The sequence below is a fragment of the Mesoplodon mirus genome (assembly GCF_964341445.2).
Source record: "Mesoplodon mirus genome assembly, chromosome: 4".
Classification (NCBI taxonomy): domain Eukaryota; kingdom Metazoa; phylum Chordata; class Mammalia; order Artiodactyla; family Ziphiidae; genus Mesoplodon; species Mesoplodon mirus.
The window spans coordinates 159,510,799-159,525,404 of record NC_138979.1 but is presented as its reverse complement, the minus strand read 5'-3'; the positions used below and the strand labels follow the sequence as shown (position 1 = coordinate 159,525,404).

General features: G+C 54.7%; 1 protein-coding gene across 1 annotated transcript in view; it reads right to left on the bottom strand.

The window, feature by feature from the left end:
* The window catches only part of PAPLN (papilin, proteoglycan like sulfated glycoprotein), a 35,910-nt gene extending 27,294 nt beyond the window's left edge, over positions 1 to 8,616 (bottom strand). The window contains exons 1-6 of the mRNA XM_082619468.1: positions 8,511 to 8,616; positions 7,790 to 7,846; positions 7,519 to 7,583; positions 2,052 to 2,167; positions 1,084 to 1,144; positions 674 to 776 (exon numbers count right to left, since the gene is read on the bottom strand). Coding sequence (XP_082475594.1) covers positions 674 to 776; positions 1,084 to 1,144; positions 2,052 to 2,167; positions 7,519 to 7,583; positions 7,790 to 7,846; positions 8,511 to 8,559 — 451 coding nt within the window. The 5' untranslated portion in view covers positions 8,560 to 8,616. The remainder of the gene's footprint in view (positions 1 to 673; positions 777 to 1,083; positions 1,145 to 2,051; positions 2,168 to 7,518; positions 7,584 to 7,789; positions 7,847 to 8,510) is intronic.
* Between the last annotated feature and the right edge of the window lie 5,990 nt (positions 8,617 to 14,606).

Here is a 14,606-nt window from a genome sequence, read left to right as displayed (position 1 = left end):
TTACTGATTTGGAATCCAGAATGCCACAGAGTTTCCAGCAGTCATCCACAGTGAGCAGTGAAAACTACTGCTCAGAAGGATTATCCTAAGGTATGCTCTGACTCATCTAAAATGTTTTAAGTACACGCATGTTAGTGTTTTTTGTTTGTTTGGTTTCTTGAACTGTATTGCTCTAAAAATTAATGACCTACATCTTCCTCAAATTTACCCAGAGTAGGGCTCCGGCCCCAGGGACTCTGAGTAAATGAGCTCTGGCCACATCAAGCCCCCTGCAGCCCAGCCTGCAGTTTGCCCAAACTCGGGCACAGACTCCACTCCCCACCTCGCACCCCACCCCCGCCCGGCCCCCCACCATGCCTCCTGCCACGTGAGGAATGCTTCGCAAGCAAGCCAAACAAAAGCAGTCTCAAAACGGCAGAGGCTTGGCCAAGGCTTTGTTTGAAAACGTATGTACGGAGGGGAAAAGGATGGCAAAACCTCAAAACGACCACCACTGTTGTGCCCTGCTGGGGGTACTGGAGGTCTTTCTTTAAATGTACTTGACAACGTGTCTATAATATGGTAATGAGAACTGCGAAATGCAGTCAGTGTAGCAAAGAGATCCCCCGAAGATGGGGCCCAGCATAGGGCAACGGGGGCAGGGGGCAGCAGTCGGAGGGACTCGCGCACTTACCGCCGTAGTAGGGCAGCCACTTGTACCGCCGCCCCTGGAACTCCTGGCCATCAAACTCGGCGCACTGCTCCGCCCTGAAGTCGCGGGAGCCGTCGGGACAGCTCTGCCGGGCGAAGGGGACAAGGGAAGGGGCTCGTGGGTCCACCACTGGGGTCTGCCGCCCGGTTAGCCCCGGGGAGGTGGGGTCCTGTCCCCCCAACCCCCGCTGTAGCTTCGGGGAGGTGGAGTCGGGCCCCCAGGGCTCCCGTGCGCCCCGCTCTAGGGGCCTTGGGCTTCCCCGGGCGAAGCTATCATTTCAGGGAGGTGAGGAAGGGGTTGCTGTGCACCGACAGGAGGGCCCCCCAGGGCTAGGATGTCAGCCGAGCAGGTCGCCCGGAAGCTGTCCCCCACCCCCGGGGGCTTTACCTTACCTCGGGGCGGCAAGACCGGTGGCTCCGGGAGGGGCCCACGCAGCCGGAGCCCCCATCTCTCCTGCAGGGTGAGAGCGCTGGGAAGACCCGAACCCCCATGACCCAACACCCCGCGCCCTCCTGGGGCTCGCCCGCAGGCCCTCCCAGCTTCGGTGGCGCCACCTGGTGGGCACCCCTGGGCCCGAGGGGTGGCAAGGAGAGGAGGGGTGTGGCCGCACACATAAATCCCTTTAGGTAGGTTTAACCAGCCCTCTGTTTATACCTGGGAGAAGCCAGACCCAGAAGTCTAACTACCCCGGAGTTTGTCTAACTTGGGGCCACTCTGCCTCTTAAAGCAGATTCCCAGAGAAGCCTCAAATTCTGCCCTTGGAGACACAATAAGATGTAACACCTACCCACTTGGTGGTTATTCTGCCATTTAAGGAGTAAGTGAAGATAAGGCACTTAGAATAATATCTTCTCTCTCCCCCTCTTCACGCAAAGTTTTCAGGAACAGTTAAACCCCACTGACAGGCAGGGTGTCATCACCCCTTCCTTTGCACCCTACAGTACCTATCAGAGTGCAGAGTACAGAGCAGGTGCTTACTAAATCACTTGAGTGAAAAACATCTATACTTGACAAAGAGGCTGACAGTAGAGAAACCACACAGGTTAAACTGTTGAAGATTATTCATTAATTCAACAACAATTCACTACACCTGCCAGGCACTGCATGCGGATCTAGAGACTCGGAGTGGATGAAGCAGGAATGGCTCCAGCCCCCTGAAATGAGGTGGTTGTTGCAGAGTGGAAGTACGTGGAAATGACTCAGTTTCAAATTCTCCACTAACGCTGCTCCCAGCACAAATCCACTGCGTCGTAGGTCCTGCCCCTGTGGCCTGGCACTGGCCCGGGACACAGAGCCCAAGACCCAGCTGCTCCCTCACGCCTGCCCTCTTTTACAAGCTGGCCCATTCCCGCCTTCCTACCTCTGGGAGTAGCAGGGGCGCTCCCGGAAGCTGACGCCCCCTCCACAGGTCCGGCTGCAAGGGCTCCAGCTGCCCCAGGAGCTCCAGGTGTCACTCTGCCGCCTCACCCTGGGAGCCTGTGGGAGGAGACACTCAGAAGGGACTCAGCACTCGGAGCCCCACAGGGTGCTCAGGGCTCCCCCGAGGCCCCCTGCCTCAAAACACCCCCTCCTCTGCAAAGAACCTGAGATCTTGTCTCCTAGAGCCAAGCCTTCAGGACGGCAGCACCGCCAGGCACCCGGACAGATTCATTTGTGGAACTGGCCAGCTGTCACCATAAGGAGCTGGGAGCTGGCCTTCTCATCCGTCAACGCCACCTCCACCAGCCGCCCCTACTTCCCAAGTACAGTGGGCAAGCCGCCAAGCTGGGGGCAGAGATCTCTCCCCTGACCGTGATATCCCCTGGCTGGGAAGAGCCTGGTTTGAGAACCAAGATGTCTGCGAACATTCCCTTGAATGGAAGCCCACGGATCAGCAGAGCATGCCCTTCCAGGAGGGAGATACAAAAGGGCAGGAAGAACAGCGTGTCATCAGGCAGGTAGGGCTCCACCTGTGCGGGGAATGTTGCCCACGGGCAGCGCCATGCTTTTGTAGCTCTGGCCTATTAGAATAAGAACTTAATCTAATCGTGCGTGCGTGCGTGCGTGCGTTGGAGTGGGGGCTGTGGTTTCTTCCTGCCGATCTGTGGCAGGGACTCCCAGGACTCCCCCAATATCCATCCTCCCCTTCTCCTATTAAGAGAACCCTTGACTCTTAGCTGGATACCTGGCTGCCTCCACCCCAAAATTCATTTCCCAGATTGCCTGCAGCTAACCACAGCTATACCACTAAATTCTTGTCAGTGAGATGTACATAAAAGTGTTGGGTAGCAGCCTCCAGTACAGGCATACCTCAGAGATATTGTACGTTTGGTTCCAGAACACCGGAATAGAACAAATATCGTGAAAAAGCAAATCACACAAATATGGGGATTTCCCAGTGCCTATAAAAGTTGTTTGCATTATACGGTAATCTATTAAGCGTTATGTCTAAAAAAAAAAAACAGAAACAAATGTATGTACCTCAGCTTAAAGTACTTGGGACTTCCCTGGTGGCGCACTGGTTAAGAATCTGCCTGCCAGTGCAGGGGACATGGGTTTGATTCCTGGTCCAGGAAGATCCCACATGCCACGGAGCAACTAAGCCCGTGCACCACAACTACTGAGCCTGCGCTCTAGAGCCCGCGAGCCACAACTACTGAGCCCGTGCTACAACTAATGAAGCCCGTGCTCCTAGAGCCCATGCTCTGCAACAAGAGAAGCCACTGCAATGAGAAGCCTGCGCACCGCCATGAAGAGTAACCCCCGCTCGCTGCATCTAGAGAAAGCCCGCGCGCAGCAACCAAGACCCGACACAGCCAAAAAAATAAATTAAATAAAATAATTTATTTTTAAAAAGTACTTTATTGCTAAAAAATGCTAACCATCATCTGAACTTTCAGAAAGTCGTAATCTTTTTGCAATAGTAACAAAGATCACTGATCATAGATAACTAACAAATATAATAATGATGAAAATTTTGAAATATTGTGAGAATTACCAAAATGTGACACAGAGACACAAAGTGAGCAAATGCTGTTGGAAAAATGGCACCGATAGACTTGCTCAACACAGGGTTGCCAGAAACCTTCAATCTGTAAAAAATGCAATATCTGCAAACGCAATAAAATAAGGTGTCCCTAAGAGATGGCTTGCATGTGCATTTGTCCTTTTTCTTCTTCCTCCTGTATTCCTTCCTGCTGTTTGGAAATCAGATGTGATGGCTGGAGTTGGAGCAGCCTTCTAAACTATAAGGTAATTTGGGAATGGAGGCTTCACATAGTGAAGCAAAGATAGAAGAATCTGGAGCCTGGAGGATGTGGTGAGACAGAACATCCCTAGACTTCTGACCTCTGGGTGTTTATCTGAAAGAGGGATCAAGTTTTTCTTGTGGAAGGACTGTTATTTGGGACTCTGTAACAGGAAAATAATCCTAATACATACAGTTTCCCACCCGAAAGATCTGACACCCTGCAGCTGGCATCAGAAGCCCACATGCTACACACATATTCTCTCATTCACTCCTCAGAACAACCTGACGGGCCCCAGTGCATGGAGGAGAGAGAGGCAGAGAGAGAGGGAGCCACGTAGGAACAGGTGGACACAATAACAGGTTGTCTTCACTCCAGGCCTCTGCTCTTTCACCAGGTTCCCACCGACCTCACCTGGAGAACCAATGCCGACATTAGCCGAGGCCTAAGGAGCTGGAGAGGTGTTGGACTTGATTTCTTGCTAGGAGGCAAAAGGTGGACTGGAAATATGTCCTGTTTGCTGGAAGGGGACTTTATTTTAGGGCATCACGACATAAGAATCTCTAGGGGAAAAAAATCCCTGCCATTTTCCAGAGGAAGAATTCAAGTCCTAACGTGGAAAAGCAAACTCTTCCTCCCGTCGCGAGCTACCCGCCGCGTCACGGGATCTCAGGTGAGGATGGAGGTTTGCGCACGCGCAGATTACTCACAGCGCTGTTCTAGCGCCTCGGTGCCAAACATCAGGTTTTCCTTGTTTTATAAGAAAACCAGAACCCTGAATCAGAACAGCTCATACAAGCAATGAACCACGTACAAAACCAAGAAGGAAGGGCCAGCCAGACCAAAGGTCTGAGCTTTCACTCCTCAAATCATTTACCCTTCATTTCTAACTGGGCCAAAATCGCCAAGCTTCCAAAAACCAGCGAACCAGAATATAAAAGTGTTCTCTCTACGAAATTTAAACTAAAATTTACTTGGATCTGTTCCCATTTTAAAGGGGAAGATATTGAGTGTCGGGGTTGGAGGGTGACTTTCCAGGGACCACAAGCACCTCCACTCCAGACTCATCACTACAATATAAGAATTCTGGAAGCGGCCCACAAGAACTGCTGCTTTCTCATCCTGCCGCCTCGGCCTGGCTACTAATTACCTCTGACCAAGTCCTGTTTGGATGTCACTCTCACTCCTGAAGCACGAGACTGAGCCTCCCCAATCTACCTTTCCCTACGACTGGGCTGGTCTTACCGGCGTGGGCAAGGCAACAAGGGGCACCCCTGCCACCCAGCCACCTTGTGCCATCAGGATGGGGTGGGGGAGGACTCACCTGAATACAGGACCCCTTAAGTACCAAGCCTTACAAACCTCCCCTTGCCCCCGAGCCCAGCACCCCTGAAGCAGGCATCCTAGAGCCAGGCCCTGTCCTGTACTTCAGTTTCTCTGACAAAAAGAAAGCAGTCAGCCAGCAGCATCACAGGCACATCTTGTTTCTCTATAATTACCCAAGCCATGAGCCGCATGATGGTGTGAAGCCAGAATGAGCTGCTCCAGTTCACCCTCACCCTGGGCCTGTCCTCACCTGCCTCCTGACGCTCTCAGCACCCCACCAGCTCCTCCTCCAACCCCCACCTGGGCAACTCAGGAGCCCCCTTTCCTGCTGCACTGTTCCCAGGGGATCAGCTGCCCAACGTGCATGGGTGAGGGTGGGAGTGAGAACAGAGGCAGAGGCGAGGAGACTGGAAGTCCCCCTCATGAAGCCTCCCCCGACAAGCCTGGGGTTGGGGGGTGGCAAGGGGCATGGTGCTTTACCCCTCCTTAATCAGCTACTCACTCTGCTCAGGCTGACCCCTGTCAGCACTGAGAATGATCCCATGAAGTTCTGGGGGTCCGGTGGGGGAGTCCTGGCCTCAGCTAGATCCGGGCATGGGGCTGCACCCAGCTAAAACCAGCCTGAGCCACACCCTCCCCCAGACAGTGCAGAGGGTATGGAGAGTTTTCAGCCCCAGCTATCCAGGTGTCTCTAAGGGAGAGAGCACCTAAGAGGCCCCAGGTTGCTATGGATACCTTGACTCACTTCACCTGCATGCAACCTGTGGGTGGATATTATTACCCCCTCCCCCGCCCCCCCATTAAAGGAATCTAAGACCTGGTGATTTGCTTAGGGTCACAGCTGTTAGGAGGTGGCTCTGAGTTTCACCCTGGTGTCCTGACACTGTCACCATGCCCCCCCCACCCCGAGCTCTGAGCTTCATGCAGCCAGGCACTAGGATAAAGCCTGTGCCGAGGACCTCAGAGTGTGGCACTTAGGGAACAAGGACCATGGGGAGGCAAAGGTGACCCGGGGAAGCCAGAAGGTGGTGGAGAGCACATGAGGAAGGGGGCTCTAGCCCACTCTCTGCTCTGACTGTGGCCCATGCTAAATCCGTGGGGCTCTGGAGCAGTGCCCGCTGCCCACTGCTGACGTCCATCCCTGCCTGCCCCTCTCGGCCCTGGTCGGAGGAGTCCTTCTCATCCCCCACTCACATTTCCACTGAGGCATCATTCCCCCTGCCCTCCCCAAGGCAGCAAACAGTTTGGGTCCTTTCTCAGGGGTCCTCCTGCTGGCCTCGGAGGGCTGGGTAGGGCTGTGGGTCTCCCCTGTGGAGCACTCTCCAGGGACAGGACGGAATCTGTGCCCTCCATCCTGTCAACGCAGGAGAAACTTGGCAGGAGCAGCCTCCAGGACCAAGCCCTGCTCTGCAGACAGTCCCTTCCCCAAAGATGGGTCCTGTGGTCTAGAAGATTCTCTGTACCTCCAAAGAACCCAGGTATGTTCGCCAGGGAGCCCTGTCCTTCGGGCCCCTGTTAATGAAACCACTACTGTGATCACCAGTTGACTTCCCGTGTCCACTTTCTAAATTTGCGCTAATGCGGCAACCACTAACCACATGAGTCTATTTAAATTCATATTAATCAAAATCAAATAAGATTCAGTTCCTCAGCTGCATTAGCCACATTTCATGTGCTCAGTAACCACATGAACTGAGTGGTTGTCTTATTGGATAGCACAGATGCAGAACATTTCCATCATCTCAGAAGGTTCTATCGGTCAGCCCTGCTCTAGATGCTAACCCAAAGGCAGTGGGGAATGGCTGGCACCCCAAACCTCCCCACTGAGGAGAAGCTGAGTTTGGTCCCAGGCTGGTGGCAGACATCTGGTGGGATGGGCCACCTCGCCCTGCATCTTGGCTGGTGCCAGCACTGACCCCCTCTCCCTTCCACCGTGATAAACCACCCGGACAGGACGTTCCCAGCATTAGCAGTGCCCCCAGCACCTTCTGAAGGGGGAGGGCGCTGGGACGTTGCCAATTCTGCAAACTGTGCCCCAAAGCCAGGAGGGAAGTTTCAAGGTCCCACCCCTCTTTGAAGGAGCTGGGGCCGAGGTTTCGCCTCCTCCCACCCCACCGTCCCCGTCGCCGACATTGGCCCTCTCCTGGGGATGGCGCCACTGCCGGGGGTGCTCCAGCCGTCGGGGGCTCCGGCCCGCGGCCAAGCCCTCGCCCCCGCCTCCCCAGCAGGGTCCTCCCGGGGCGGGGCGGGGTGGAGGGGAAGGGTCGAACTCACCGAGGACCCGGGCGCCGGGGCCAGCAGCAGAAGCGCGAGCAGCAGCAGCCGCATCTCGGCCTGGCCTGCGGGAGAGGCCAGGGTTGGAGCGCGTGGGGCGGGACAAGGCGCCGCCCCACCCACCCCGAGTCCCGCGCTCCCCGCGGTCTCCTGGGCCGGCGCGGCGGGGGCGGCCTGTCCCTCCCTCCCGGCTGCCCACAGGTGACCCGGACACCCGCAGAGGGACTGGAGGGGATGCCGTGGGGAGCAGCGGAGAGGCCGTGCCACTCACACGGTGAGGGAGGGAAGGCCCGTCTATAACCGGCTTCTAAAAGTTCAAGAGTAACTTCTTTCCGGGTTTCAGAGGGAAGGAAAGAGGGCAATTAAAAATACGTCCTTAAAAAAAAAAAAAACTTCCTTGTTAAAAGACCGGGAGTTCAGAATCAAAGCAATCAGACTCACTGTTTTAATTCAGCAAGAGATTCTTTTTAAAAAGCCATTACAGCGCTTGTTTAAAAACTCGTTAATAAAAATGTTTTTTAAAGTCTCTGCAGGCACTTTTAAAACTCAACTTAAATGCTTTAAAAATGTTAATTGTATCTTACTTTAAACCCAAGCCAGCATTTCTCTGTACTGGAGAAGCTCCACAAGCAGATTCCCTAAGGGGTGTGTGTGTGTGTGCAGAGTGAGTGCAGTGTGTGCAATGTAGTGTGTGTGTGTGTGTGTACCAAACGCCTGTGTGGAGTTTGGTGTGTGCACGCAGATGATGTGTGCGAGTGCAGCAGGTACAGAGTGTCTGAGTGCAGTCTCGTGCATGTGTGCAGTAGGTGTGCATGTGTTTACATGTCACTGTACTGGAGAATGACATACACAACGTGCCCCTTTCAGTACAAAACATTAAACAAGTACTGGCTTGTATGCTTAAGTTTTAAAATCTGAAATTCTACCATTGTGCTCTTTAATTTTCTTAAGCATAAAATGATTGCAGTTTAGAAGAACAAAATAGAGCATACCTAAGCCAAGTTCAGCCAAATATGACCGGGCACATTTAACCATGCACATGCTCCGTTAGTTTAGCACCAACTGTGATTCACGTAGGCATCATTTTCTCTGCAAACCGGAGGTCCCCGCGGCTGGCGGGGTGAGGGCGGTGGCGTGCTGCCTCCCGCTCGCACCGCCGCGGTCCAGCCCCGCCTCTGCGGCCCCTCGTGTAAGAACCGCGCGCGGGAGGGGAAGCCGAGGTGCCCGGGGAGCCTTGTTCTCGGGCTAACGGCAAAGATGCTGCTTCTCTAAAGTAGAGACTGCCTTCAGGGGGCGGGGATGAGCCTAGCTTAAGGAAAGACAGCAGGAAGGACTGAAGAAAAGAACTTTATTTATAGTTGCTACTGGGAGCGGCGGACTCCGGCCGAGCGGGTCTGCGGCTCCGCGCGGGGCGTGCCGGGGGCCGGCGTCTAGGGGCCCCTCGCGCCCTTCCCGGTCCCCACGCGAGGATCTCCCCAGCGCCCGCCCCGCGGGGGGAACGGGCCCCGTGCAGCCCCCGGGGCGGAGAGGGGCGGCTTGCGACGTGAGGCGCGGGGTCAGCGGCGCAGGGACCCGGGGTCGGGCGCTCCAGGCCCACAGCCGCAGCGGCACTGGGGAGGGGGCGCGCTCGGTCTCCGGAGACCCGCGCCGGAACGGCGTCCGACGTGGGGGAGGGCAGAGGAGGCGGGAGGGTTGGCGCGGGCCGCCTGGGTTGCGTCTGTCCACCCGGCCCCAGCCCCCGAGGCTCCCGGGGTTTCCTGCGCGTCCGCGACCTCCCCCACCCCCGCCCGAGGGCGCGCGACGCGGAGCGGGGACCCGGCGCCGCGCCCGCCTCAGCGGAGAGCGGGAGGCGGCGTGTCCTCCCGGCCCCGCCAATTCCTCCCACGCCGCTCTCCCCGGGAGCCGGGCGAGGCAAATTTCTGCAGCAGCCCAGGGGCGAGCTGCCCCCGCCCCCGGGCTCCTGTCCATCCGCCTCCTACCTGTCTCCCGGAGCCCGCTCTGTGGGTGCCCGCCCCAGCCCAAGTCTGGGAGGCCGGCCAGGCCGCCCGGAACGCCTGAGGAGGTTGGACTTTCTCTCTCCGCCGCTGGCTGGCTTCCTCCCCGCCCATCTCCCCCCATCCAGCTCTGCTGACATCCATCCCCGGTGACCTGCGATGCCCAGGGCCTCCATCCCTTTGGGGTCTATGCCAAGGCTTGGCTTGCCCTTCGCTTTTGGGGCTGGCACCAGTCCCATTTCCTCTGTACCCAAGTCTTCCGGTTCTGTGCCATCCTTCCTCCATGCCCACCTTACATACAACACAGCTCTGTGTCCAGCCGTCTGCTTGTCTTCTACCCCTGAATTCTATGCTTCGGCCACAACTGAGTTTCTCCACACACAATCTGCTGTTTCCCACCTCCCAGCCACCATTTCCCACTGCCTAGAATGCACTCTGGAAACCCCCTCTTAACCTTGCAAACTCCTAGTCACCCCTCAAGATCCGCCAAACATCATCTTCTCTAGAACCCTCCCCATGCCACCCCAGGCTAAGTTGGTGGCCCCTTACTCCCTCAGTCTCCATCTCTGTCTGCTGTAGTTCTATGGTGCATCACACACACAGCAGGGATCTGAGTCTCCCTAATTCAGCTGTGAGGTCCCTGAGGGTAAAGCATGCATCCCTGTCATGTGAATTCAAAGCACTAGTTGGGATCAAGGTAGGAGCTCAATAAATGTGATACATTTAATTTCCTTTCCTAGTTGTCCTTTTTTTTCTCAACCAAGGCACTCCTTGTCTGCCATCTCTGTTTTGGAACTGGAAATTACCTATCCCCAGAAAACTAACACTGGCCCTGGGGCACTCGGAGGTGGGGAGGTCACAAGGTTGATCCCTTTCCCTCATGCTCTTCTGTCTTCAGCCCCTTTCCCAGCCCAGCTACTGGGCATTTCTCCCCTGGCCTCCTGAGAGTCAGAGAAAAGTCACCTGCAACTCATCTCCCTGGGCCATCACAGATGCTCAGACAAAATGCTTATTAAAACGTAAGCATGTTGGGCTTCCCTGGTGGTGCAGTGGTTGAGTCCGCCTGCCGATGCAGGGGATACGGGTTCGTGCCCTGGTCCGGGAAGATCCCACATGCCACGGAGCGGCTGGGCCCGTGAGCCATGGCCGCTGAGCCTGTGAGTCCGGAGCCTGTGCTCTGCAATGGGAGAGGCCACAACGGTGAGAGGCCTGCGTACTGCAAAAAAAAAAAAAAAACCAAAAACAAAACGTAAGCATGTTAAATCTGGCCCATTTCTTACCTGTCAGTGAAGAGAGGAGATGCAGCAGCTGTGTAGCAGGGGCCCCTAGGGACTTCTGTGAAGTCTTAGGCAAAGATAAAGCTTGGCAGAGAAAAGGGAGTGGGATTACCCAAAGCCTCTCTAGAAAAGGAAAATCTGTTTCTTCCATTCAAAAAGCCCCACTCCCTGCTCCCCTCAGCCAGGAATTTTCGGAGCTTGGTCAAAGGTCCTTGTAAAGTGGGAGGCAGCTGCTTCTCCTGCTGTGGGGTTGAACAGCCAAAGCACCTCCCGGATCTGTTCCTGGTTTCCCTCTACGATCTATGATCCCTTCTTCTCAGACACGCCGGCCCATGATTTCTTACTCCTCACCCCAGCGGCAAAGGAGACCCACAGAGGCTGGGGAGGCAGAACCCGCACACAGTGCATCCTTGGACCCACGAACTGGGCTCTGGCAGTTACTGGTTAGGGCAAGCACTGGCCTTTAAGCCTCATGTCCCACCGCCTCAGAGAGACATGGTGAGCACAGTGCCCAGCACATAATTCTTGTTCATAAAAATGGTGTGCATGAAAACATGGTGGTTTAGAAGGAAGATTCCAGGAAAAAGTGTAAGACCTTCTCTTCCATTGTACATTCCCCTCTGTACTGGCCCAGTGTCACACTCACTGTGGCTGCACCAGGCTCCCTCCCACTTGGGGCTGGGGGTAGGGTCAGCCTGGGGTGGCAGAAGCCGCAGGAACCTGCTCTGCCTTTCATTGTGTGTGAACTCGGGCAAGTCATGTCACCTCCTTGTCTCAACTTGCTCACTCGAGCCTCACGCAGAGGGTGGTGGAGTAGGGAAGTAACTGGCTTCTATAAAGCTGCTACCAGGTGCTCAATAAAATTTAGTTCCTTTTGTCCCATGCTCCCTCCATCCATATCCTGGATTCCCTACATCTTGAACACCTTTGTAGATTGCAGATCTAGGGACACAGCCAAGAAATAAGTGGTCAGATCTCTTTGTGAGGCTGGGTTGGGATGGGGAACTGAGAGAAGAGGGAGATGGCGAAACCTCAAAAGCCTCAGGGCTCCCGGGATGCACCTCGGCCAGGAAGCCTTCCCTGTGCTCCCATGGTATGGGGTTTTCCCTAGCACTTTGAGCTACTGCAGTGATGCATTTGTCTCTCTTTCTCCCTTTAAGTTGTGAACTTTGCAAGGGCAGTGCTCTGTGTTGTTCATCATTGAGCCCTGTACCAGGGGTTGGTAGTGGCCCTGAAGGTGCCCCTCAAGAGAGTGGCACGGGAACCATGGCTGGTTGACGGTCTCCAGCTGCCAGATCTACACCGCATTCCTAAAGGCTCTCTCTGCTTCTGCTCCCTTCCTTTTATCTTTGCTGCATTTCCCCCAGTAGATCTCCTGTGCACCTAACCTGACCTGACACACGGGGCTCTTGGTTACAATCTGCAGAAAAGGACGTGGCTAACTTAGAAAAGTTATTCAGAGGAAGGACATTGGGAGCTCCTGGAATTGACAGGAAGCTGGAGAATCAGGCACAGAAATGGGCTGGAATCACAGAAACGGTCATAGATCATGGCCCAGGACCAGTGCTGGTTAGGACATCCAGCTGGACACTTGACTTTGGGCAATACTGACCCATGTCACCCCCAGAAAAAGCCCCTTGTAGACTCCAGCCCCAACAGGAGCATGTCGGCATCCTGACTGCCAGGACCCGGGAAACAAGACTTGGCAGGTTCCCCAGATGGGAGTTCAGGCGCAGGGCTACACCAGAGAACAAATGTCCACTCTCACCCTGTGGCACCAGCACTCGGTATCTGTTTACCTGAACTTAGAGAACGCCGCTTCTCTCCTTTCTGCTGTTTTGGATGGTGGTTTATTTATTTATTCAGTCCTTGAACACCTGAGTGCCTGTGGGGAGAGTAAATGTCCAGCGGTGGTAAACGCTTAACAACCAGCTCTCTGGAGGAGAAAAAGCACTGCTTTGTAGCGTTGATCAGTTTCCATGGTGTAAACACCCCATGGCTGTTTTCAAGCTACCGAAGCAATGTCACTAAGCACAGGGTTGCACAGCACCTCTCCCAAGCCGTGGACTGTAACACACAGATTGTCCTGCCCTTGGTGAGTTTACCTTCCAGTAGGGCACTGCATTCTACCCTTGTGGGCTCCTGTAGAATAAAACAAAGCTTACAACCTGAATATTCAAATATTTCCACTATAAAAGTCACAACTTAGGCTGCAGCCCACTAGGAATCCAAAAGGGAGAAAAGAACACTTCACATTTGAGGATTTCTCCATTTACCTCCTACCTTCTCCCCACCATCCAATACATATGTCCATTTCCCTCGGTATAGCCCCTCAGAGTTGGGGGGTGGGAAGGAGAGTGTTCAAACACTCGGTGCCACTCTGCACCCCTCCACACCAATCCCCTTTCCTCCTTCCCGCTGCCACATCCAAGTCAGGACCTTGAACAGGAAGTGAGACGTGACAGGGCAATGCTCAGTATGGCTGACGAGAGGCTGTCACACGCCACCTGGCCTTGGAAGGGAGGGTTACCCTCAAAGCTGGGACAGAAATAAAGGTTCCTCAACCCTCCCACTGACACAAGGGCCATCCAAAACAGAACAGAATTCCTGGGATGTCCTTCTGTGCCCTGGGGCCTGAATCCAGATCCTGGGACAGGGCACCAGGGGGAGGCTGAGGCCTTGTGAAGACCCTGGGGTGTGGGCAGGACACTGCCCTGGGGCAGAAGACCGGAGAGCAAGAAAAAGGAGGAAAAGAAGGGGTTTTCCAGAAAACTTGTCCTGATTGGCTCCCACCCAGCAGGTCTATCCTCAGAGATCTCATCCCCTTCCTTCCACATGGACACACACACACACACACACACACACACACACACGCGCTGCAAGGATCCGGGCTACAGTCTCCTCTGGAGAAGCCAGTTGCCTGAACTCCTGGAGACATTAAGCGGCTGGTGTAAGGAGCCCCCCTCGCCCACCCTTTGCTTCCTGAGGGGGAAGGGCTCTGGCCTTCGTGGGGTGTGAGGCCAGCCTGCAGAGCGCAGCCTGGAGGGTCCCTCTCAGCCTAGCATGGGTGGCCTGGCCTCTAGAGCACAGCTGGTGTCCCGCGACTGAGCAGTGTGGCCTCGGTGCCTCAGTCGTTGCAGAGAGAGAGCAAGGTGTCATTCTCTTGTTGTGGGTTCTGATTCTGGCTCGGCGTCTGCTGCTCTGTGGCTGCTGTCCCTGTGGGCTGCCAGGGACGGGTCCTGGATTGGGGGCCCTGGAGGCCAGCAGCCAAAAGACTCCTGAAATCCTCTCCTCTGGGTTTCTCTCCATCACTCTCTCAGGACACTGCTTCCCTCCTCTGCTGCTTCAACCTCTGTATTTGGATGATTCTCAGCCCAGAAATGGAGAGGTGACTGTGCCTTGTGCCCAAGGCCTGGAAACATTACCCAGAAAGTTAGAGGACCTGCGCCGCGCAATTCAGAAACAGACTTTCCAACACTCAACTTAACGAGGGGGAAAGTACTAACTTTTTTATCTTTTTGCTGTGCTTCTCTAACCAGTAAATTTCAGACCCATTATCCTGGACCCCTATTTTAGAGTACAATGCCACTTAAAGATAAGTGGTGTTGTGGTTACTTTTGTATTAAAACAGACTTACACACATATAACATGGACAAACCTTGAGAACAGGGTGCTAAGTGAAATAAGCCAGATACAAAAAGACATTGTATGATTCCACTTATAGGAGTTACCTAGAGTAGGCAATTCATGGAGACAGAATAGTGGTCACCAGAGGCTGGGGACGGGGGTGGAGGATGAATGGGGAGTTAGTGTTTAA